Source organism: Urocitellus parryii, chromosome 15 (assembly GCF_045843805.1).
Source record: "Urocitellus parryii isolate mUroPar1 chromosome 15, mUroPar1.hap1, whole genome shotgun sequence".
Lineage (NCBI taxonomy): Eukaryota > Metazoa > Chordata > Mammalia > Rodentia > Sciuridae > Urocitellus > Urocitellus parryii.
In genome coordinates, this window is record NC_135545.1 from 47,061,172 (window position 1) to 47,086,373 (window position 25,202).

The 25,202-nt window shown below is 35.8% G+C and overlaps 1 protein-coding gene across 1 annotated transcript in view; it reads left to right on the forward strand.

Moving 5' to 3' along the window:
* The first annotated feature begins 2,067 nt into the window (after window positions 1-2,067).
* Hydin (HYDIN axonemal central pair apparatus protein) overlaps window positions 2,068-25,202 on the forward strand; it is a 319,191-nt gene continuing 296,056 nt past the window's right edge. Inside the window, exons 1-4 of the mRNA XM_026399248.2 lie at window positions 2,068-2,244; window positions 4,705-4,830; window positions 17,568-17,687; window positions 20,581-20,715. Coding sequence (XP_026255033.2) covers window positions 2,110-2,244; window positions 4,705-4,830; window positions 17,568-17,687; window positions 20,581-20,715 — 516 coding nt within the window. The 5' untranslated portion in view covers window positions 2,068-2,109. The remainder of the gene's footprint in view (window positions 2,245-4,704; window positions 4,831-17,567; window positions 17,688-20,580; window positions 20,716-25,202) is intronic.

Sequence of the window (25,202 nt, forward strand, 5' to 3'; positions counted from 1 at the left end):
CTTTCTCAGAAAATATGATGCTTAAATACTATTATCCTCATGTCCTCATCTTCGTTTTATTCTTAGCTATACAATTAAACTCAAGAAATGTTCATTGTCAGTTCTTTGGCTGAAATTCCACAGGCATCTTTTGATTGGATGACATCCACCTTCTAATAGATTCCTCAGGAAGGGAACATATTCATAAAATCCCTACACTTTATGCATATTCAACCCTTTTTTCTATAGCCCTGATAATTGAAGAAGAGCTTACTATGCATAAAATCCTTGGCTTACATTTTTAAAGTTTTTGGAATGTGCTGCTGTATTATTGTCCCACTTAATAGGTTGATTTTTAAAAATCCACCTAATTCTTTTGCCTTTGTAAATAATTTTACCTTTTTGCCTGAAGACTATGAGAATTTTAAAACTTTAAAGTCTGTAAATTCTACTAAGATATGACTCATATTTGATCAGCTTGTCAATTTTCCTGGGAAGCTTCTGGGCCCTTTTGTGTTTTGTTCTATTTCTGGAAACTTTTCTTGGATTATACTTTAAATATCAATTCCATTCCATTACCTCTCTTCTTCATAAGCTCCTATTATAGCGCATTGGACCTTCTTTGACTGCCTTTTAGAGTCATGTTTTGCTTCACAACAGGAATACATTTTGTCATATAAGAGGTAAGGAGGGGTAAGTCAAGAGAATACAAATGGAAGACATGATTTACAGTAGAAGGGGTAGAGAGAGAAAAGGGGAGGGGAGGGGAGGGGAGGGGAGGGGGGATAGTAGACAATAGGACAGACAGCAGAATACATCAGACACTAGAAAGGCAATATGTCAATCAATGGAAGGGTAACTGATGTGATACAGCAATTTGTATACGGGGTAAAAGCGGGAGTTCATAATCCACTTGAATCAAACCGTGTAATATGATGTATTAAGAACTATGTAATGTTATGAACGACCAATAAAAAAAAAAAAAGAAAAAAAAAAAAAAAAAAAAAAAGAGAAATGCATTGTCTGACAATTGTGTCATTGTGTAAGTGTTATACATACACAAATTAAGATGGCTGCCATATCACTAGGTTTTAGTCTTATAAGACCACCTTTGTAAATGTGGTGCATCATTGACCAAAATATTATACAATGGATATCTGTGATGGCATTGGCTGCCACTTAAGAGGCTTTCTACCGAAATTAACCATTTTCCCTTTTGAAAGTTTTATATTCATTTTCTTGGGAGTTTTACTGCTTTATTTCAGTATAACTTATTACATTTTTATTCATATGTATTTTCCTTTGTGTATCTCTTTCCTCTTTGTTTTGGTGTGGGAATGCCTTATGGTATTATGAGCTTTTTAATGGTTTTAAGGTTGTTTGTTTCTTTTAAATTTGATTTTTTACTAAGAATTTTTAGGGTTTTTGTTTGTTTGTTTAGCACAGGTTTGAATAACGTAGCCTGCTGTTAATAAAAACAGAAACCTGACCCAATCAGATATGTGTTCCTAAAGTTGCAAATGTCTTGTCAAAAGTGTGAGGAAGGTTATACAAAAAGGAGATGTCATATCTCTTTGATTTGAAGAGACTGAGTGAGTGCTTAATAGCTTATTTGTGACTATAAACTTTAACTTTGAAATTTCCTCTTCTCTGTTTATTTCATGCTGATGTTTTTGAATCTCTGCAAAGCTACCAAGGCATGTAGACTTGTGTTTGCCTGTTTGAGGGCTTATTGCCATGAAAAATAACTTTAAAATAAGCAGATAAATAGGAAGTGATTTAGTATATTTATTGGGAAATATCTGTTTATCTCACTGGGAAGATAAAAGTGGCAACATATAGGAGCAGCTTGTATTTCCATGAGCTTAGTTTAGAATCCCTAAGTCAGCCTAAAATGGATTCTAGACTTTGGGACAAGAATAAATCTAGACCAGCCAAGTGGAGTAAAAACCTTTAGTTAAAATATTTGGTTCAAGCATTGGATGTATTTTTTGAAGATCAGTATTTTCTAAAACCTTCCTGTATTTGAAAATGCTTTAAAAAATTATGACCTACATTCAGGAATTAACTGTATTTTTTTATAAAATTTCTGTTTTTTTGCTCTTAGGTGATCAAAGAAAAGATCTGAAAATGACAAGTAGAAGACTTGAGGAATCTATGGGGGCTGTTCAGATGGGCTTAGTCAAAATGTTAAAAGGGTTCCAAAGCAAGGTTTTGCCACCCCTGAGTCCCAGGGTGGTCACAGAAGAGGAAGTAAACCGAATGGTAATGTATCAGAGAAATTGTATATAAAATACTTTTTTTTATTGTTAAGTATTTTTTTATTAGTTGCTCATGATACTACAATGATCTTGACATATCATAGATTTGAATCAAATGGGGTGTAATTTCTCATTTTTCCAAGTGTACAGGTTGCAGAATCACTTGCCTCTTCAGGTCATGACATCCCCAGAATATCAAACAGAGTTACTGACTGACTAGTATGAATTTAGTTAGAATAGTAGCTTGTTGCAGAGCCTAATTACCTTTAAAATTCAAGAAGTTTTGAAATTGCATGCACACTTGAAAGTACAGGCTTGACTTGCTTAAATTAATCAGTTGGGGTTAAGACTCTGTGTCTTAGTCCATTTTCTGTTGCTCTAACAGAATATTGGAAAAGGCGTTTATTTCAGCTCATGGTTCTGGGGCCTAGGAAGTCCAAGATTAAGTGGCTGTATCTGGTAAGGGCCTGTGCTACACCCTAGCATGTCAAGAAATTGGAAAAACAGGGCTGGCATGTAGCTCAGTATCAAAGCATCTGCCTTGCATTGGCAAAGCTCTGGGTTCAACCCCCAGTTCCAAAAAAGACAAAAAAAAAAAAAAACCCTACCAAAAAAAAAAAATTAAAATAAGATTACAAAAAAGAAATTAGAAAAAAGGCAGGCATGTGCAGAAGCAAGAAGAAGGGACTGGACTCTGAGAAAAGGATTATTTTATTCATGAGGGCTCTAACACAACAAATTAAGGTTCCAACACATGAGTTTGTATTGGAACCATAGCTCTGTATATACAAACTTAAGATTTTCTTAATGTCAGGTATAACTGGATTAAATTGTCTTTTGTTTATTTCAGAAACAGTCAAATATCAGAATTTCACAGGATTCAAGCTAATAATTTATTATTTCTACATTGGCAAGAGTTATTTGGTTTATATATTTGTAGAACACTGCACATTAAAATAATGACTAGGAAAAATGCATAATTTTTCTTTTAAAATAAAAAATAATTATATCTTTAATTATCTATAATGATTTGTTGAGAACTGATTATTAACTACATAGTATAGGAAGTATTAATAAAGACTTAGAGTGCTAGGAATAGTATTCACTGTATTTTAAAAGTTAATTTCATGGAGCTCGGATTGTGGCTCAGCGGTAGAGAGCTCGCCTAGCATGGGCGGGACCAGGGTTCGATCTTCAGCACCACATAAAAAACAAGGCATTGTGTTGTGTTCATCTACACCTAAATAAAATAAAATAAATAAATAAAACAAAGCAAAAAAAAGTTAATTTCAAGTTGTATTCCAATTAGACATGCAAAGTCAACCATTCTCTTTGGTGGTGGCAGTTGGTGCATATTTATAGAAACTTCTGACTTTGCTTTTAAGACTTCATTAGTTTAATTTGAATCACAATGTAGCTGATACCTCAACACTCTATTACTCTAATCTGTGTTCCAGTCAAAAAGAATTTAAAAACCAAAGCAAAACCTACATTAGAAATATGCATTCATTTAAATGGATTCAATCAGAGAATTCAAATTTATAGGAAAACAAGCACTCCTGAAGAGCACTGACTTTAACCCAGGGCAAAATTAATCAGCTAAATTATATTCTCCTGAGTGTTTTCAAAACCCTTGGCATATACTTTGGCATTAGGTTGCTGCCAGGGATTGTAAATCTCCTTGCATATCAAGTGGGCCCTGGAACCATGTGAACATTCTAGAACAAAACAACTGAGTAATATTGGTTGGTTCTGAATAACTAATCCTTTGATAAGTTAGTTTTATTAAACAACAGGTTACTCTTCATTCTCACAATATTAGTGTTGTTTTTGGGGTGTGTGAATGTGCCTGGTGTTGGATTTGATGATCAGCTCAGAGCTCTTTCTAATCAATCCAAAAGTGCTCTTGTGATTCTAAAAAGTTTAAACTTGTTTCTAAGTAGTGGAACCACACTTCAAGATTCTTTACATTTTATAAAGTTTCCCTTTATTATGATATAACATGATAGTTAAACACCCAAAAAAGCTTTGCTTACATGTATCTTCAGTTGAGAAATAGAAGTATTTAAAACTCCTTAGCTCTGAAGCCTGTAAGTGATTTTACTACTTAGAGAATTTTATGCTTAGATGCTTTTTATGAGCATAAAATGTTAAACTCTTTGGACAGGTTCCTGTACAATTTCTTGACTTTTTTTCTCGAGGGTTCCTCTGTGCGATTCCTTCAAAATTATAAGAGAAGGGCAACCACATGTCACTTTAAATTATTGTGCAAAGACCTCAAAAGTGCATGGGGGCACTCTCTTGTATAATTTAGTTATTTTAAATATTTTATAAGGGAACTTAGTGGCATTCCAGAATTATCCTGAGAGCTGCAAATACAAATTATTCATTGCTGGCACTTATGCAAACATTTCTCCACTGTAACCACTTACGACTCTTTGGCTCTTGTTGTTTTGAATCCTAGCTGACACCCTCGGAGTTCCTGAAGGAGATGTCCCTCACCACAGAGCAGAGACTGGCAAATACCCATGTGATGTACCGGCCACAGATCGTTGAACTCTTAGATATGGGGGAGACCACTCATCAAAAGGTAGACGAGCCTGAAGCTAGATCATGGGAACTTTCCGGAACAGTAACTAAATGAAAATGGACATCTTTGGCTACCCAGTCCTTCCTTGGGTTTGCTTTGTGTGCTCCTTTTCTGCCTCCATTATCCTGAGTTCTATGATTTGGTGTGGTGAGGGCCGCAATTAATAAGTGAAATAACAAATATCTAAAACTTTTTGACTAGTCCTTCTTTAGGTACTTCTGGACACTGTTTGAAACTATTGCTTCCAGGTTAGGAGTTATTCCAAGAACTATATTAGCTAAGCCCAATTAAGTTATCCTTTTAGGATAACAAACAATCCCTTCTTAATGAGCTGTCTAGTGAGAAAGAAGAAGTTGGCCTTGTTTATTGAAGCAGGCATTCATTGTCTATTTTGGCTTATTTCCAAAGACAATTATATCATTTTAGACTAAAAAGAGCTATTTAACTTGTTTTTATATTCTAAGGCAAACCATATGCTCTAGATTTTAGGAGTTTATGATTATAAAAGAAGGTCTCATTTCCTACTTTTTAATTAATTTCCTAAGCTTAATGCTTCATTTTAAGCATAATATTTATGCATGAATTATGGTTGAACTCTATCAGTTGGAGTGCTGCAGATCAGCCTCTTTTGGAAGGATTCCCTAGCTCTTCCTGAGAGTTTTGAGTTATATCCCACATGGGAAGGAGTCCCTGAAGTTCCTTTGCTCTTGCTGCCCCAAGGACTGTGCACATCATTGACTCCCTGTCTAGGATTCACATACAATTTGCTGCTCTGAGCTTCACTAGCTTTAATTATTAATTGTGTCATCTCTTCCCTACAACCACCCTCCACATCTGAGGGGAGGGAACATGGCCTTGCCCATCTTACAAGTTTAGTAGCAAGTGCTATAAACTTTGCCTTTGCAAATATATCTTTAATCAAACCACTTCTCCCAGACTCCTCTACCACCATCATCTAGACCACAGAAACGCCCTCCCTGCTTACCCCCTCCCTGCTTCTAGCCAACACTCCTTTGTCAATTCTCCATGAACAGTCAGAGCGATTTCTAAACATTAAACCAGAACATGTCTAACTTCTCATTACTGTCATAAGAAAATAGCTAAACTTGGCTCTCAGGTGCTGTGTCACATAGCCCTGCCTCCTACGTGGGACTCTTTCCCTTCCACTGTTATGTCTAATTTTTTCTCTACTAACTGCACTTGCCTCTTGCTGCTCCTTAGACATGGGAAGATAATTACCCTGAGTGAAGGAGAGATGGTTGCTGTTTTAGACAGGTAGCCAAGGGAAGGCCTGCCTCAGGGGTTGACACCTAGCAGAGATCTGAGGGAAGAGCATTCCAGTCAGAAGGAAGAGCAAGTGCAAAGTCCTTGGAGTGAGGACATCAACTCCAGGAGGAGGGGGGCTTTGTTGGCATCGTTCCTAACTTTACGTTTAATTTGGAAAGGAACCTGGCACGTATTGTAAATTCGGTATTTATTGAAAGAAAACACAAACTTTCTCTTCTAACGGCTTATATTCTTCCTATATTCTTGAATGTTTGTTTTATATTCTTTGATTTTTTTCTCCATTATGTTCTTTGAATTTATGGTGAAATGGTGCAGTTAAGATTTTCATTGCTTTGTTGCAACAATTTTCTGGCAAATATTCATTTTTCCCCCTTTCCCTAGTGCATTATATTTGTACATAATATTTGGGTTCATTTTGACAGCGTCAGTCATATGTGCATGGAATTAGTTTGACTACATTTCTGTCCCTGGTGCCACTGCTCCCCCAACCCTACATTCTCCCTTTCCCCCATTCTTCCTCTACTGGTTTTTGGTTTGTTTGTTTGTTTATTTATTTATTGGTACCAGGGATTGAACTCAGGGGCACTCAACCACTGAGCCACATCCTCAGCCTTATTTTGTATTCTACTTAGAGACAGGGTCTCACTGAGTTGCTTATCATCACTTTTTGCTGAGGCTGGCTTTGAACTTGTGATCCTCCTACTTTGGCCTCCTGAGCTGCTGGGATTACGGGCTTGTGCCACCACACTCTACTATTTATCTATTTTTGATAGATGCTTTTTACATATACATAAAAGTGGAATCCACTTTGGTACATTTATACATGCACGTAGTGTGATTTTTATAAATTCATTACATAGTTCCTACCCATTCCTGTCCCTCCTCCCACCCCTCAGTCTCTTTCTACTCCACTGATCTTCCCTATATATCTATGATATTCAGTCCCCTTGATTTTCTGAATCTGGCTTATTTCACATTTGTGTATGTATACCACTTTTCTTTATCCATTTGTCTGTTGAAGGGCACAAAGTCTGGTTCCATAGTTTGTCTATTGTGAGTTGTGCTGCTTTAAACAATGATGGCTGTATCACTGTAGTGTGCTGATTTTAGTTCTTTTGGATAAATACTGAGGAGTGGAATAACTGGGTCATATGGTGGATCTGTTCCTATTCTTTTTTTTTTCAATTTTTTTTTAGTTCATAGATGAACACAATACCTTTATTTTATTTATTTACTTTTATGTGGTGTTGAGGAACCCAGTGCTTCACAAATGTGAGGCAAGCACTCTGCCACTGAGCCACAACCCCAGTCCTGTTCCTATTCTTTTGAGGAATCTCAGCACTGCTTTCCAAAGTGGTTGTACTAATTTGCAGTCCCACCAACAATGTATGACTGTCCCTTTCCCCCCACATCCTCACTAGCATTTATTATAGTTTGTTTTCTTGGTCATTGCTATTCTGACTGGAGTGAGACGAAATATTAATGTAGTTTTGATTTGTATTTCTCTGAATGCTAGAGAGGTTGAATATTTTTTCATTTACTTATTGACCATTGTGCTGCTTTTTTAAAAAAAAATCTGTTTAATTCTTTTGCCTATTTATTGATTGGGTTGTTTTTTGGTATTAAGTTTTTTGAGTTCTTTATATATTCTGGATATTAATTCCCCATCAAAGGACTGGCTGGCAAGGATTTTCTACCTTTCTGTAGGCACTCTCTTCACATTTTTAATAATTTTCTTTGCTATACAGAAGATTTTAAAATTTTACTGCATCCCACTTACTGATTCTTGGTTTTATTTCTTGAGCTTAAGAGATCTTGTGAAGGAAGTTGGTGCCCACACCAACATGATGGAGTGCTGACCCTGTTTTCTTCTAGCAAAGTTTCTGGTCTAATTCCTAAGTCTGATCCACTTTGACTTTTGTGCAGGGCAAGAGATAGGAATCTAGTTTCATTCTTCTACATACGGATATACAATCTCCCCAGTACCTTTTGTTAAAAAGGCTATCTTTTGTCTAACATGTAGTTTTGGCATCCTTGTCAAATATCAGATGACTGTAAGTATGTGGGTTTGTCTCTGTGTCTCCTATTCCACTGGTCTATTTTGATGCCAATGTCATGCTGTTTTTGTTACTGTCACTCTGTAGTGAGAGAGATCAGGTATTGTGATGCCTCCTGAATCACTCTTCTTGCTCGGGGTTGCTTTGACTCTTCTGGTTTTCTTACTATTCCAAATGAATTTTAGAACTGTGTTTTCTTGTTCTGAGAAGAATGTCATTTGTATTTTGACTGGGGATTGTATTGAATCTGTAACACTTTTGGTAATATGGCCACTTGGACAATATTAATTCTACCTATCCAAGAACATGTATGGTCTTTCCATTTTCTAAGGTTTTATTCAATTTCTTTCTTCAGTGTTCTATAATTTTCATTGTAGTGATTTTGCATCCCCTTGGTTGATTAATTTCTAAGGTGTGTGGGTGTGTATTATGAATGAAATAGTTTTCCTGATTTCTCTCTCAGCATAATCAGTGTTGGAGTATAGGAAAGCTTTTGATTTATGAATGTTGGTCTTGCATCCTGCTACTTTTATGAATTCATTTATCAACTCTGATTAACTCTAGAAGTCTTCCAGTAAAGTGGGTTTTTTTGGTGGGGGGAAGGGGTCTTTTAGGAAACTATTTGTACCTCTTTAATTTCCTTCTCTTGTTTGATTTCTCAAGAACTATATTGAATGGGAATGGTAAGAGTGGACATCCTTGCCTTATTCCTTTTTTTTTGATTTTTTTCTTTTTTTATTGGTTGTTCAAAACATTACAAAGCTCTTGACATATCATATTTCATACATTAGATTCAAGTGGGTTATGAACTCCCATTTTTACCCCAAATACAGATTGCAGAATCACATCAGTTACACATCCACATTTTTACATAATGCCCTATTAATAACTGTTGTATTCTGCTACCTTACCTATCCTCTACTATCCTCCCTCCCCTCCCCTCCCATCTTCTCTCTCTATCCCATCTACTGTAATTCATTTCTCTCCTTGTTTATTTTCCCATTCCCCTCACAACCTCTTATATGTAATTTTGTATAACTCCCTCCATTTCCATGCAATTTCCCTTTTCTCTCCCTTTCCCTCCCACCTCATGTCTCTGTTTAATGTTAATCTTTTCTTCCTGCTCTTCCTCCCTGCTCTGTTCTTAGTTGCTCTCATTATATCAAAGAAGACATTTGGTATTTGTTTTTTAGGGATTGGCTAGCTTCACTAAGCATAATCTGTTCTAGTGCCATCCATTTCCCTGCAAATTCCATGATTTTGTCATTTTTTAGTGCTGAGTAATACTCCATGGTGTATAAATGCCACATTTTTTTTATCCATTCATCTATTGAAGGGCATTTGGGTTGGTTCCACAGTCTAGCAATTGTGAATTGTGCTGCTATGAATATCGATGTGGCAGTATCCCTGTAGTACGCTCTTTTAAGGTCTTCAGGGAATAGTCCAAGAAGGGCAATAGCTGATTTTAGAGGAAATGCTTTTAGTTTTTCTCTGTTCTGTATGATGTTGGCTTTGGGTTTGTTTATATTGTTTTATAATAGCCTTTATAATGTTGAAGTTCCTTCCATTCCTAGTTTCTCCTGTAATTTAACATGAATGGGTGCTGGATTTTATTAAAGACCTTTTCTGTATCTACTGAGATGATCATTTGATTTTTGTTCTTAATTCTATTGAAGTGGTGAATTACATTTGATTAGCATATGTTGAGCCAATCTGGCATCTCTGGTATGAAACCCACTTGATCATGGTATATACTCTCTACTTGTTTGAAAAATCTCTGTGTTTTTGAAGGCTGTTTGCTAATATTTTATTAATCATTTTTGCATCTATGTTCATTAGGGTTATTGGTCAGTAGTTTTTGTTCTTTGATGAGTTTTGTCTGGCTTTAGCATCAGGGTTATACTGGCTTCATTGAATGTATTTGGATGATCCCTCCCTTTAAATTTCATAGAATAATTTGAGAAAAGCTGGTGTTAGTTATTGTTTAAAAATCTGGTAAGGGGCTGGGGATGTGACTCAAGTGATAGCATGCTCGCCTGGCATGTGTACTACCCGGGTTCAATCCTCAGCACCACATACAAAGATGTTGTGTCCGCCGGAAAAAAAAAAAAAAAAAAAAAAAAAACAACAACTAAAAAAATAAATATTCTCATTCATTCTCTCTCTCTCTCTCTCTCTCTCTCTCTCTCTCTCTCTCTCTCTCTCTCTCTCTCTCTTTCTCTCTTTAAAAAAAATCTGATAAAACGCAGCTGAGAATCCATCTGGTCCTGGATCTTTCTTTGTTGGAAGTCTTTAAATTGCTGTTTCAATTTCATTACTTTTTATTGATTTGTTTAGGTTTCCTATATCTTCCTGGTTCCATTTGGGCAGGTTTTATGTGTCTAGAAATTTGTCAGTTATCTTCTAAATTTTCTAGTTTATTGGAGTTTAAATTTTCAAAGTAATTTCTAGTGATACTCTAGATCTCAGATGTGTCTGTGGTGATATCTTCCTTTTCATTCCTTTTCATTTACTTGGATCCTCTCTCTCTCTTTACTTTGGTTAGTTTAGTTAAAGATTTATCAAACTTATTTATCTTTTTAAAGAACCAACTCTTGGTTGCATTGATCCTGAATATTGTTTTAAATTCTCATTTTCTTTCATTTTGGCTCTGATCATAATTGTTTTCTGTCTTGTACTGATTTTAGAATTAGTTTGTTCTTTTCTGTGGCCTTGAGGTGGATCATTAGATTATGTATTTGGAATCTATTTCTTTAACAGAGGCACTCAATATTATAAAATTTTCCTCTTAGAACTGCCTTCCTACTCTCCTAGAGATTTTGATATATTGTATCACTATTTTCCTTTGTTTTCAAGAATTTCTTGATTTCTTTTCTCATTTCTACCATGATCCATTTTTCATTTAAAAATAGTATTGTTGAATTTCCATGTTTGTAGGTGGTTTATATATTTTCCTATTGATGTCTAGTTTCATTCCATTATTATCTGATAAAATGCATGAGATTATATAGTTTTTTGGAATTTGATAAGACTTGCATTGTGACCTACAATATAATCTATCTTGGAAAAGGTCCCATGAGCTGCTGAAAAGAAAGAAAATTCAGCTGTTTGGGTCTATTAGGTCCATTCAATTTTTACCATAAATCTTTATGCTATAATCTTTATTGTTTTTATATTTGAAAGACTGTCTGTTGTTGTTCAGAGTGTGTTGAAATTACCTAGTATTATTGTACTGAGGTCGGTCTGGGATTCGATATCAAGAAGTATTTTTTTTAATGTAATTAGGTACACTGACATCTGGAGCTTATATTTACTATTGTTATATTTTCTTGTTGGATTGTTCCTGTTAGCACTATGTAGTGGCTTTCTTTGTCTCTTCTGATTAATTTTTGCTTAAAATTGCTTTGTTGGACATGAGAATAGCTACTCCTGCTTATTTTCAGACTCCTTTTACATGGAATATTTTTCCATTCTTTTACTCTTAGCCCACAAGTGTTTTGCCTATTAGATGAATCTTTTTTAAACAGCATATAGTTGGATATTATTTTTTTAATCTATTCTGCCAATTTTTATCTTTTAGTTGGGGAGTTGAGACCATTTATATTCAATGTTATCATGGATAGATTTTCTAGTTTCCTGTCATCTTGGTTTGTTTGCTATGCTTAATTCTGTCTTAATTTCCATTTCTTTGGTGATCTTTTCTTTGTGAACTTGGGAGTTTGTTTTTAGCTTCCTCCGTGTGCAGTATATCTTTGACTATATTCTGTAATGCTGGCTTAGTGGTCAGGAATTCTTTTAGTTTATTATTGTCATGGAAATTTTTTGTTTCTTCTTCAATTTTGAAAAATAGCTGTGATGGATATAGTAATCCTGGCTTGCAGTTGTTTCTCTTGGAACATTGAATGTCTCATTCTAGAGTCTCCTTGATTTTAGGATCTTGTTTGAGAAGTCAGAAATGAGCCTTATTAGTTTGTCTGACAATATTCTTTTCTTCTTATTTTTCTTAAGTATCTTAATATATCTTGGCTTTATTTATCATGGTTATTACTATAATTATCATTATTATTACTATTAATACTACTATTTTTTGAAAGAAAGGAATTCTTCCTGGACTTGCTGGTTCGAAGGCAGTTAATGTTGAGTACTGGCCCAGACCAGCAGGGATCTCCATGATTCAGTGTAACTCTTTATGAAAGAGGATTGAGTGTATATGTATTTATTTGTGAGGAGGGTGACTTTATTTTTTTTAAATTATTGCATTTATGTGTAATATAAGTATATAGTTTGATGAATTTAATAAAATAAATGTGATCATATATCTACTTGCCAGATTAAGAAAAGTAACATAACATTACTGGTCTACTCATGCATTTATCTCCCTATTTTCCAAAAGGAGTGCTGATTTATTCTTTTCATGAGTTAGTTTTTCCTTTATATAAGGAAAATAATTCTAAATATTCTCCTTAATTTTTGGTTCACTTCACCCAATATATGGTTTTGAGATTTATTTATCGTGTTTAGCAGTGATTCGTTCATTCTTTGTTATAAAATATTTCCATGTATGAGAATAACACAATTTGTTTATACATTTTACTTCTGATAAGCATTTGGTTGTTTACACCTTTTGACTATTATAAATGATGTTATGAGCACTCTTGTACATAGATTTTAATGCACACATACATATTCCCATTGGACATATATATAGAAGTGGAGTTTCTATGTCTCAGGTGAAGCATGTTTTGTTTTTTGTAGGTAATTTCCAGTTTTCCAAAGTGTACCAATTTGCACTTTAACTAGCTGTGTTTGAGAATTCCAGTTGCACTAATTCCTTGATTAAACTTGGTACTACCAGTCTCTTTACTTTGAATCATTTTATTCGGTCTGTGGTGCTGTTACATTGTGGTTTAATTTGCAGTTTCTTTAAAATGAGATTGAGAATTTTTTCATATGTTTTTAGCCATTTAGATATCATATTTTATAAATTTATTAATTATGATTTTTGTACATTTATTACTGCTTCATGGAAGTTCCTTATATGTTCTGAAGACTAATCCTATATATGTATTATAAATAATCTCCCACTTCTTGACTTTCTTTTATTTCCCATGGTAACTTTTGATGAACATAAGTTTTACATTTAAATATAACTTAATTTAACAGTCTTTTAGTTTATGTTTTTTATTTTTTGTGCCCCATTAGAGGAAACTTTGTATTCTCCAAGATCATGAGGGTATTCTTCTAGATCTTCTTTAACAATTTTGTTTTTGTTTTTGTTTTTCCTTTTGGGTGCTTTGGTAAATGCAATGCTTTGGTACCCTGGGATGGTATGAAATAGGAGTTAATTTTTTCATAGGGATTGTCTAGTTAACACCACTTATTGAAGAGAACATCCCCTTTCCTGTTACTTTTTAGTGTTGTTTTTGTCATTAATTAAGTGACCATATATTTAGTAATTGACTTATGAGCTTTTACATCTATTACATTTGCTTTTATAGTCAATCTGGTCCTAACATCTTATTATCTTAATTACTGTGATAAGAAATAGTATATGATTTATAGTAGCATAATTATAATGTCCTTCTACCTGATGTAGTAAATCCTTCTCTATTGTTCTTTAAATGTGTCTTATATATTTTGATATTTTTCATTTTTACATAAATTTTGTAATCAGGTTTCAAAAGCCCCCCAAAAATTCTTCTGGGGCTTTCTTTTATTGGGTAGCATTGAATTTTGGGGTTAATTTGGGGAGTATTGGACATCTTGAATAAATTGAGTCTCTTAATTCAGAAACATATTATATTCCTGTATTCTTGTAGGTGTTTTTTTAATTTCAATAATATTTTGTCATTCCTTCACATCTTTTATTGGATTTATTTCTATGTGTTTTACAGTTTGGAATGCTATTTTAAATGGTGCTGTTTATAAATTTTATTTTCTAAATGTTCATTGCTGGTACATAGAAATATAATTGAGTTTTTTATGTTGAATCTTATCACAATGACCTTGATAAATCACTTATTAACTCTAATAGTTTATTTATAGTAAATTTTGAATTTTCTAAATAATAATTTGTTTTAGAGAAAATTACAATTTTGTGTCTTCTTGATTGATTTCTAATACTGAAAAAAGCTTTAAATTTCTGGAATTAACCCCAACTTGGTCAAGATATGTTAACTTTGTATGTATTGATGGTCTCAGTTTGCTAATGTTTTCTTCCTTGTTATTTATTTATTTATATCTGTAGTTCATAAGTTGAGACTGACCTTTCTGTCCTTCTCAGGTATGTTAAGGGTGTTACTAACATTATAATTTGAATTGGGGAACATTCACTTTTTTTTCTTTTGGCGAGTTTCTATACCACTTGAGTTGTTTCTTCTTTAATATTTGATAGCATTTACTTGTAGAGAGCTATCTAGGATTGGCATTTTTTTCTTTTTTTGTATTTTATTATTTTAAGCATTACAATTCTTATTACACATGTAGGGCACAGTTTTTCATATCTCTGTATATAAAGTATGTTCTCAAGGATTGGCATTTTTTCTATAAATGGTTTTTATTTATAGTTTGGATTTCTCTAAGAGTTATAGAACTATTTGGGTTTTCTACTTCTTGTGTCAGTTTCAATAAGTTTTGATTGTATTTTTCTAGGAATTTGTACTTTTCATTTTATTCACAGAATATCCACTTATAATTTTTTTTTTGTACCAGGGATAGAACTCAGGCATTTGACCAAATCCCCAGCCCTATTTTGTATTTTATTTAGAGACAGGGTCTCACTGAGTTGCTTAGTGCCTTGCTATTGCTGAGGCTGGCTTTGAACTCACAATCCTCCTACCTTACTTAGCCTTCATAGCCTCTGGGATTATAGGCATTCACCACTATGCCCAGCCACTTATATAATCTTTTTACTGAGATCGGCTGTAATAATTTTCCCATTTTCATTCTTTAAATTTTCTCTTTTGCCTTTTGTTTTGTTTTATTGATCAGATTCACCAGGTATTTTGTCAACTTTATTAGCTTTTCAAAGATCAACTTTTTGCTTTGTTGATTCTGTAATATAGTTATTTTTATTTCATTAATTTCCATTATTATTTTTATTATGTCAATTTTTTCTTCCTTTTGGTCAATTTTGCTATTCTTCTTCAAAATTATCAAGATTGATGGATACATGTAAGTTTCCAAACTATGTACAAAGGTACCCCAAAGTGTAACCATGAACTCACAGGGCATCATGGGATATTTTAAATTTTTAAGGGAAACATATCCAAAACTTGTTGGATACTACACAAACTCCTAACTTGAGCCAATTCATAGTGTCAACATTAGATCATGCTGTATTCCCTCTGACAATGTAATACTTTACAAATTTGGCTTCTCACTGGTTATTTTGGTAAAAAAAGGAAATAACCTATGAAAATCAACATAGAATAGAAAAGAAAGGGGTATGTCCAATTTGTTTCTGTTAGGTAGTGCCCAGCTGGTGCACATATCTCAATAGTAAGCAAGTTATTATTATTGTCTTTTATGACCAGAATTCATTTAGACTAACCACATTCTTACCTTTTTATTACTTTTCTTTTGTTCCTCTGTTTCTGAAGTTCCAAGATAAATTTCCTTCTCCATAAAGAATACATTTTGGTAGTTTCTTTAGAAGTTTTTGCAATCGTTTGCAATTTTTATCTCTGTGAAAATGTCCCTGTTTGAACTTCATTCTTGAAGGAAAATTTTCAGGGTAGACAATAATATGTCTGTAGGGTTTCTTTCCCGCCCCCACCCCCCAGGATTTATTTACTTATTTGTTTGTTTGCTTTACAGTTCTAGAAATCAAATTCAGGATCTCATGTATGCTAAGAAGCTCTCTACCACTGAGCTTCACCCTCAGTCCCTTAGAATTTAAAAGATATTCATCTTCTGATTTGTGTTAATTAAGTTGAAAAGTCAACATTTTGTTGGGTTTTGTTGTTGTTGTTGTTGTTTGTTTTTGTCCTTGAAAGTAAAATGTTTTTTCCTTTAGTTTCTTTTGCACATTTTTGGCCTGTGTTTTCAATGGTATGCACTTTTTTCTTAATGCTGCTTGAGTTTAGAAGGATCCTGACTCTTTTTTCTTAATCACAGCGAATACTCTATCATTATTTTATCAATATTGCTCTGCCTTATTATCTCTTTTTGGGACTCCAGTTACACCTCTTTCATGCTTTTTTGCTACATTAAGTCTATATTTTACTTTATCTTCTGGATTTTCTATCATTTAAGTCAGTCTTCTTGGCTCTGAAAAATCTTCTAACCTATCTCCCCTTTTAGTGTTTCTTGCTTCAGTTGTCCCTGACCTCATAAAACACTTACATTAAAGTCTTAATTTCAGTTGTTATGACTTTAAGTTGTATAATTTACATTTGATTCTTTTTTATCATGTCAAATTCTCTGCCATTTAAAAAAATGTTCTTGTAGCGAATAATCATGAATCATATCTTGTTTCTGTTGTCTCTTATTTCTGCTGGTATTCTTTAATGACATCTTACTTCCTCATATTTTTGGTCATTTTATAAGTTGCATTTTTTGAAGCTGTAAAACATTTCTTTTAAAAATGGAAGCTTTCATAATTGGAAAATTATGGAAATGATTTACTCCCTGTGATAATGTTCTCTTCTTCCAGAGAAGACATGTTTGCTTCTTCTAGACAGATACAAGCACCAGCAATCCAGAATCACTTCCTTCATTCATGTTTGAGGACTGAGAGACCATAGTTCCCCCTTATTTTATGTTGCATTTCAATGAAGGAAAAGACTATCAGGGTCTCTACCTTGACAAGCCTTAGAATTCTTATCTCTGTCTCTCTAGTCCTGCTACATGTTCTGAAGTGCTGTGCATATATCAACTGCCCATTCTAATGCAGGAGTAAAAACAGCCAGATGTTCCCTATTACTCCAATCATTATTTATTTGTTTTCTCCTAGAATATGACCAGTAAATCTTTACTATCTTGTTAGCTCTCCAGTGTCTCCAAACAAATATTTGTTGGTATAACTTTTCGGATTATTCTCATGGGGCTGTTGGTTCAAATGATCTCATTTGGCACTACTGGACATGGAAATCTAATTCTTAATAGCCTGTTTTTTTTTTTTTTTTTTTTTTTTAACTGAGAACCAAAATTTTTTTTTAATGCTGCTTGAGTTTAGGAGAATCTTTCTTCTTACTTTCTTTTGTATCACAGAAGTTGATAACAATAACCTCACAAATTATAACCATGAATGTTTATAGTGGTTACCCCCTTTTTTAGTGTTCAGTATGTTATTAGTTTTAGTATCCAAAGGTCTATTTGGTATTTTCTTAACTTTCCCAGTAATTTTTGCCACTATGTGACTATATGAATAATTTATTGTTTCAATTGCAGTTTTCAGGAGTTGATTTGGATCAGACATTATTCCAGCCCTTTCCATCAGAGATTGTATTCCAGAACTATACTCCTTGTGAAGTCTATGAGGTTCCACTGGTACTGAGAAACAACGACAAAGTGAGTATGTTTGCTGGAGTACATGAACTTCTCTAGACATATGAATAAGGTTTGAGTAAACTTGGATCCTGTAGGATCTTAGATAAGTTCTTTCATTGGATAGACTTAGGAAAATGTGCCCTTTGGCTTTAGGCTTAATGAAGACACGGCTAGGTCTGTTCAAGTGTTGCTGTATTTTCAGTCCCAGTGCAATGCCAAAAAAATAGTGAACTCCCAGCGTGTGAACTAACTTGTTGAAAAAAGGATTGATTTGGTGAATGGCATGGAGTTCTCACATCTGAGAACTCAGTTGGGCTAAATTTTTATTTAAGACAGAGCAGGTACTGTTAGTGTTTATGTACTCCGCATGACAGAACACCATTTTCTCAGTTCAATGTATAGACTCTATGCATAGACACATATGAATGGCAATTATCGAGCACTTATATTTGTATTCTTAATGCATTTTTATTCTTTGATTTATACTTCTAAAAAATTTCTTGTATTCTCCCTTCTATTTCAAATAGCCTTCAGATTTCTGTCTACAGGTAATTTGGGAAGGCTTCTCTTGCTGTCTAGGCCTCATCTCTGTGTGATTATGATGGCGGATACCTTAGGGGTTTATTGCAAGAAAAGGTATGAAATGCCTGGGAATTTCCTTGACGTCTGATAATAGTGCAAGAAGGGAGAAAGTGGAAGTTCAGCATGAAGCATGGTGAAATGTGAAACAGGATTAGAGCAGGAAGAAGGCATCTGAGAGGTGGTTAACTTCAAGTGCAAAGTAGAAACACGTACAGGAGCCCAAGAACATGAAGACCAAAACATTTGAGCAATAAGAAAAAAGAGAAAATAAGTCAATGTAGGAATCCACGTGGGAAGACTTGCAGTTATATTCGGTACAGTAGCTCATTAAAGGAATCAGCGATGCCTTTCAGAGATCAATAGGGTGATTTAGCGACAGCAAAGTCAGACTTGGAAGAAAATGGTATATTTAGTTCTTTGCTGCAAGTATTGTTAGCAAGAAAAGCTCATGGGACAGAAACTAAACGTAGGCAAAGAGATGAAAAAGAATCTGAGGTATTTGGGGTTGTGTCCCTAGACCTCAAGAAGAGGCACATTACATAGACACTGAGAATTTTCTTTTCATGTAGGGCTTCCAACCAATTCAGTTTCTCAATTGACTTCTCTTTTTCCTTTATTACTTTTTAAATTCTCTGTCAGTTATTCTGAGGCTATTAAAGGCAGAGAGGAGCTAGTTCAAAGGGTCTTTTGGGCAATCCTCCTTGGCCCTAAACAAGAAATGATTATCAGGAGGGTATATATAAGGGGAAGGGACTGGGTTAAGTTTTGTCAGCACTCAGTTCTTGTGGATAGTCCAGTACTGCTTGGTAAGGTTCAGCCAATGTAGGCCCCATAGAAAGAGGGAAAGTCCAGCTGCCAACAAGCAGCCTTCTCCAGGCTGGGCAGGCTACCTCAGGACCTTTGTACAGAGTGGCTGATGTTAGCCAGTTTCTCTGTTCCTTCAGTTCATGGTCTTATAAGGAGCCGCCGGGAGAGACTTAGGACTCAGAGAAATGTGCCCCATTTACCCTTTGCTTTCTCATTGACAGGGAGTGTAAAAAACAGAACCTGTTTGTACATTATCTCTTTGTCTGTTTCATACACATCTGGGTGAGAGTAAGCTGTGAGCACTCTATAAGCCACACATGATTATATTTTAGATACAGTTATAAGCACCCAGACTCCAGAGTTGGACTAATCTGAGTTCACACTCCAGCTGTGCACTCTCTAGCTAGAGACCAAGGGCACATCCCCTCACTTCTCCAGGCCATGGGGATGATAACAGTACCCATTTCAGTAGAGTGCTTTGAATGTGAAATGAGATAATGAATGCATTTGGCTAAGTGGTTGTCACATAGTCGGTACTAACCCAGTATGGGAATTATTATTGCTAGTGCTGCTGTTGATTGCCTTTCTGATTTTTAACAGGTAATTATGCTCTCACTGAATACACTCTCAGAGAGCTTATCCAGCACCACTCAGCACAGCACAGTGACTGCACATTCCCATGACTAGCAAAGCCTGTTCTGCTCCTATCAGATCTGCACACCTTGTCCTTGTCTTATCATCTGAGTTCTTTCTGCATTTCTTCTTGTCTTCCCTGCCTGGATTTTTTTTTTTTTGTATGTACAGACTTCTCACCCTTGACCACCCCTTCTCCTAGGATTGCATTTCTTTTATTGGTGGGCTGCTGAGGTAGAGATGTAGCCCTGGGCCAGGCTGACCAAGTGGAGGAGCAAGCCTCTGAAGAGGCCAGCTGTTTGGAGCTGCTGCACCTGTCTGGGGGCACCACTGTGTTTTCTGCTCTTGCTTCCTAGCGGTGCCTTCCTTGGGACAGTCCCACAGGGAGTCAGGCGAGGACTTGCCCCCCAGCACCGCTGCTTGGTGAAGCTTCTTCTGTAGAACGGGAACCATGGGGAAGCGCCAAGGCTATTGTGAGGATGGAGTGGCTAGTCATGTCCCTTGGATGGTCCACAGAAGGAACTTCCTCTGGAGTTGTTCTGCAGTGCTGGGAGATCCAGCTTCCCTCTGTGTGGGGTGAGGTCTTAACTGATGAAGCACTTTAAATAATCAAGTGAACACAGACTTGCAATATAATAAAAACAAGTAATGGTAATGTTAATAAGAATTAAAGTTGAAATATGTCAAGGCCTGCTTTGTGTGAGGTATTGGGATAAAGAAGGTACTGTCATCAACCTGTAGTTGAGGAAACAGAAGTTCAGACCTGACCAAGGTCACCTGCCTCATAAGTAGTGGAGGGAAATTTCAGTCTCAGCTTGACTTCAGATTTTGTGCCTTTTCTTGTCTTTCACATGCACAATGTCTTTCATCATGTGTTTTTTTTTTCCTTCAGATTCCAAGGATGGTGAAAATTATTGAGGAAAGTTCACCTTACTTTAAAGTAGTCAGTCCCAAAGATATTAGCCACAAGGTAGCTCCGGGAGTGCCATCTGTATTCCGAATCCTCTTCACTCCAGAGGAGAACAAGGTAAATAGCAATGCTGGCAAGAAAACAGAATTGTCACTAGAAGTTTACAATTCAATTCCAAACACTCATGGGGTGAGTGCTTGTGTTATTGGTGGACTTGGTAGGACTGGTGTTGGTGTTGGTGGGCATTGGTATAGAGATCTTAGTGTTTGGTGGTGGCGGGTGTTGGTGGTAGTATTTTTGTCATTGATGGTAGTTGCATTAGTCTGTTTTTTGTTACTATAATAAAATACCAGAGGGTGGGTCATATAACGAAAAGAGGCTTCTTTAGTTCACAGTTTTGGATACTGAATTCTAAACAGCATAGCTTTAGCTCTGGGAAGAGCCTCCTTAGCTGAGTTACTTCATGGTGGATGACATTATGGTGAGAGCATGTATGGAAGCTAGAGATGGAATAATGAGATGGGAAGCCAGAGCTTAGGGAGGGCCTACCTCTTGAAGGCCCACACTCTCCCAATGTCTGGCAGACCATGCTCCACATGAACTCAGGGGACAAGCCACATCCAAACCATCGCAGTGGAGCTGGTGTTGGCAATGGTGGCGCGGATAGAACTGTCGTTGATGGTGGTGATGGTGAGAGGAGGGTGTCTAGTAGCACTGGGAATGAGAAATAATTGTCAATCTCTCATATTCTCTTATACCATTCAATTTATACAATATCACACATGCATTGGGAAACCCCTAATTAAAACATTAATAATTGTGGAATCTGAGTGATGGGTACATTGGGGTTTCTTCCACTCTTCTGTTTTCTTTGTGTATGTTATAAAATTTCCATCTTCACAAAGTCTGAGACCCTACTTGGTGATAGCTTTCCTCTCCAGATTCTAACTTGACTCAAATGTCAATCACGGTATCCACTTGGCAAAGAATGTGACCAAGAGAGTATTTTCTGCTCCCCAATAACTAGTAGATAACTGATACTCAGAAAAAAAGATGATCTACCATATATTCCCACCAAAACACAGACAACCTGCAGCTAAGAGCAGAGACCTGGTCTACTTACCCCTGTTGGCCCATAGGCAGGCTAGAAAGGGTCTGCTTTCAATAGGAGGAGAACCCTACCCCCAGCTGCCAGGAATCAGCTCATGATCAGACTCTCTTCTGGGGTCAGCCTTTCCCCAGTCACAGAAACTCTAGTTCCTCCTAGAAGGGAAGGAGCAGGTAGGCAGGACTGAGCGCATGGGCCTCCTCCTCAGCCCTTCTCCAACAGCACAGAATTGTTGGCCAAGTTTTCTTCCCTGTGAGTCTAAGTGGAGACTCTTGGGGAGGAGGAAAGGGGTTTTACCAGCATGACTGAAGGAACAAGGACTGAAAACAAGACTTAAGAAGGTGTAACAAAATGTCGGGTTATATGTAATGTTAACAGCATGCGTGCTTATCTGTATGGCACCATTGTGTTTGGAAATTAATGGAGCCCAGCACAGTCAGGCAGAACTAGCTCTGAGCCTCTGCTTCTCCACCACTAATACTTATTGTAAATTGCTAATGTCGTTACCAGTATTCCTGCTGCTACTAGGATTATTTCTACTTTTCTGGAGGGGAGGGATAGAAAATTTCATGTGACCTGCCAAGCATGTGCTAGCTGTAGTGAATGGCTCAGAATTCCCCTATGGTAATTGTGCAGTCGCTACTTCACTACTTTGTAGTGTTACTATTTATTTCATGCATTTTGTTTATGGAGCTATAATTTTTATTTGGGGTGCTATTAAGATAAATGAAAAAAGGACTCCAGATGTAGGACTTTTTGCTATATATTACTGATGTTTGTTTGTTTTTGCTCTGACTGAATGCTCTCTGTGAAGAGAAGAGAGCCTGGGTTTAGTTTAGTGTCAGCTTCCTGCTCTGGTCACTTCTGCAGGAAGCTGGTTGTGAAAGCCTTTGTGTGGCTTGAAATACAAAGCTTTTCTTAATGGTTTTCATGTTAGATAATGTATGTCTTCTGTTGGGCAAGTGGTATTCACCTGCATGTTGCCGAGAAGGTGGAATGTTCTGTACTGTGTTGGGCATGTGAGTTACACGATGATTTCTGTGTCAAATCTGTATATTTGATATTTGTTCTTTCAAAAAAATCTGTGGATTTTACCCTGGAAGCTATATTATAATAATAGAGGGAGTGAGTGGGAGTATGGATGAAATCAGAGTAACAGAATGTTAATAATCGTGGAATCTGAGTGATGGGTACATCGGGGTTTCCTACACTCTTCTGTTTTCTTTGTGTACATTTAAAAATTCCCATCTTCAGAAACTAAAAGAAAAGAGATTTTTTTATTGCTTATACTATTTATCTATACAGTAGATAATAGTTAAAACATATTTTAGGTTTACTGGTTCTTTATAAATATTGAATGCTAACATTCTCATTGAGTATTAATACACTTGGCTGCATTTGGTTGCTACTTATCTTACTCCTAGCTTTCATATTCTCTTATACCATTTAATTTATCCAATATCACACATGTATTGGGAAACCCCTAATTAAGAAAAATCAATAAGTTGAATGTTGTTATGCGTTTTTTCTTCTAATTATTTAAAAGTTATCGAGGGCTACGTGCATGCATGAGAAGACATAGTGAGACTAATGGTTCCCTGTGAGACATTTAACTATCCACTTTTGGATCCATTGAGATTTTGTGTTGGACTTGGACTCTACGCAATAATATAGTATACAAAACTCATTTTTCTAAAGACAGAGTTGTTCTCTCCTGTTGCTGGGGCTCAGACTAATGATGTGAATTTAGTACCTCCATCCACCCTCACAGCTGGAAAGCTGACAGGCAGGCGTGCATGGAATGACCAGCTAGGTTTAGGGGCACTGTCTTCTAGGCTGTTCCAGAATGCAGCCAAAGAGTAACTAGAGCCAGATTTATTTTAGGAGAGAGTCAGTCATTTCACGAAATGTCACTGTTTCTTCAGTTGGCCACATTGATAGCCAACGTGCATATGTATTTTTCCTCCTTATCCCCTGCTGGTCTGCGGCCTCTCCATTCTCATTTGCCCTCCTCACATCTGGAGTGTGAGATATGTAAATTGCAGCATGCCACAGTTAATAAGCCAGTCCCCTTTCAATTGGATTTTCAGTACCCATGTATATTAGCACTTGAAGATGATAATGCAATTTACATTTTTTTCCCCTGTCATCTATTAATCTGACTTCCTGGGGATGGAACTTGTTAAGAATGCCAAAAGTCCAGATGACAGGTGCAGCACATTCACTTTGGCTTTCCTTGTCTCTTCCCACACAGACTTTAAAAAGCAACAACAACAACAAACATTGAATTTGTTATTAGTCTAATATAGAGTATATGTCATGTACTGTTAAAATATAATAGTCAATGTTATCATATAATAACACTAAAAAATTCCAGAGACTGGCATTTTTTGACCTCTTAAATTTGAATCTTCAGTATTAAAAAGGGTATGAAAAATATTAAGCTTTTGTCAGAAAGCAAAACAGTACTTCCTCAAACTTAAAAAAAAAAGCATCTTGTTTATACACATGTTATCACGTGGAAATGGCAGCAGTTTTTGAAGAGAATATCCAGTGACACAATTTTCTTATTCAGTTAAATTTAGAGAAAATGTCTAATTTGTTGTCCAAATGGTTTTCCTACTTTGCTATTACGAAATATAAAAACCTTGTCCCGAGGAGAATAGAAATGTTAACATATTTTATGTGTTCTAGGTGTATAATAATCATAAACTATGTTGCCAGCATTTCAAATCAAAGTGTAGTTGTCATCAAATTTTCCACAGCCAATAATTCTTGTTGGCAAAAATAATGGTAGGGAGTCTGTTTCCTTCCCGGGTGGAATGAGCCCTCCCCGGTTCTGTCGGGATCTCCTTATAATCCCAGGGCCTAGCACAGTGCCCAACGCATAGGAAATACACAGTAAGTATTTGTGGAGTGAGATGAGTAAATAAAAAGTTATTCCCAATAAAATATAATGAAACTTCTTCAACTTGGAAGACGGCCTACAGATGATAAAAGCAAAGTATAGGAAAGGACTCATTTTCTTTTTGTGCCCTAAATGTTCTCAAAGTTAACTTTCCCATCACTGCAGCAGGAGAAAGACATCTAAGAAGTCTTCTCTAGGAAGGAGGTTTCCATTTTCTTTCATGTCTCAATGCGTCGTCTCACTACTTTTTAGCTTTCTGGACTTGATAAATACTAATTGGATAATCAGGCTAATGAGGAATTCTCTTTATGAAGAACCCTTGATAGTTTTGTGCCCCGAAGAGGATATTATGGATGACTAATGTTCTTTGGCTCACTGTGTGCATTATTTGAGCTACGATCCAATAGTTGGCCCTCATAGAGCTTATGTTACCTAGTGAGTTGACAAATATATAATTAAATGTCAGTTAGTGACATGATAAATGATACTCTTTGATAAAACGAAGAGTATGATAAATAAAGCTCTTTCCCTGAAATAGGAGGGTGAGGGAAGACTTCTCTGTTGGAGTAGCATCTGGGCAAAAAAACT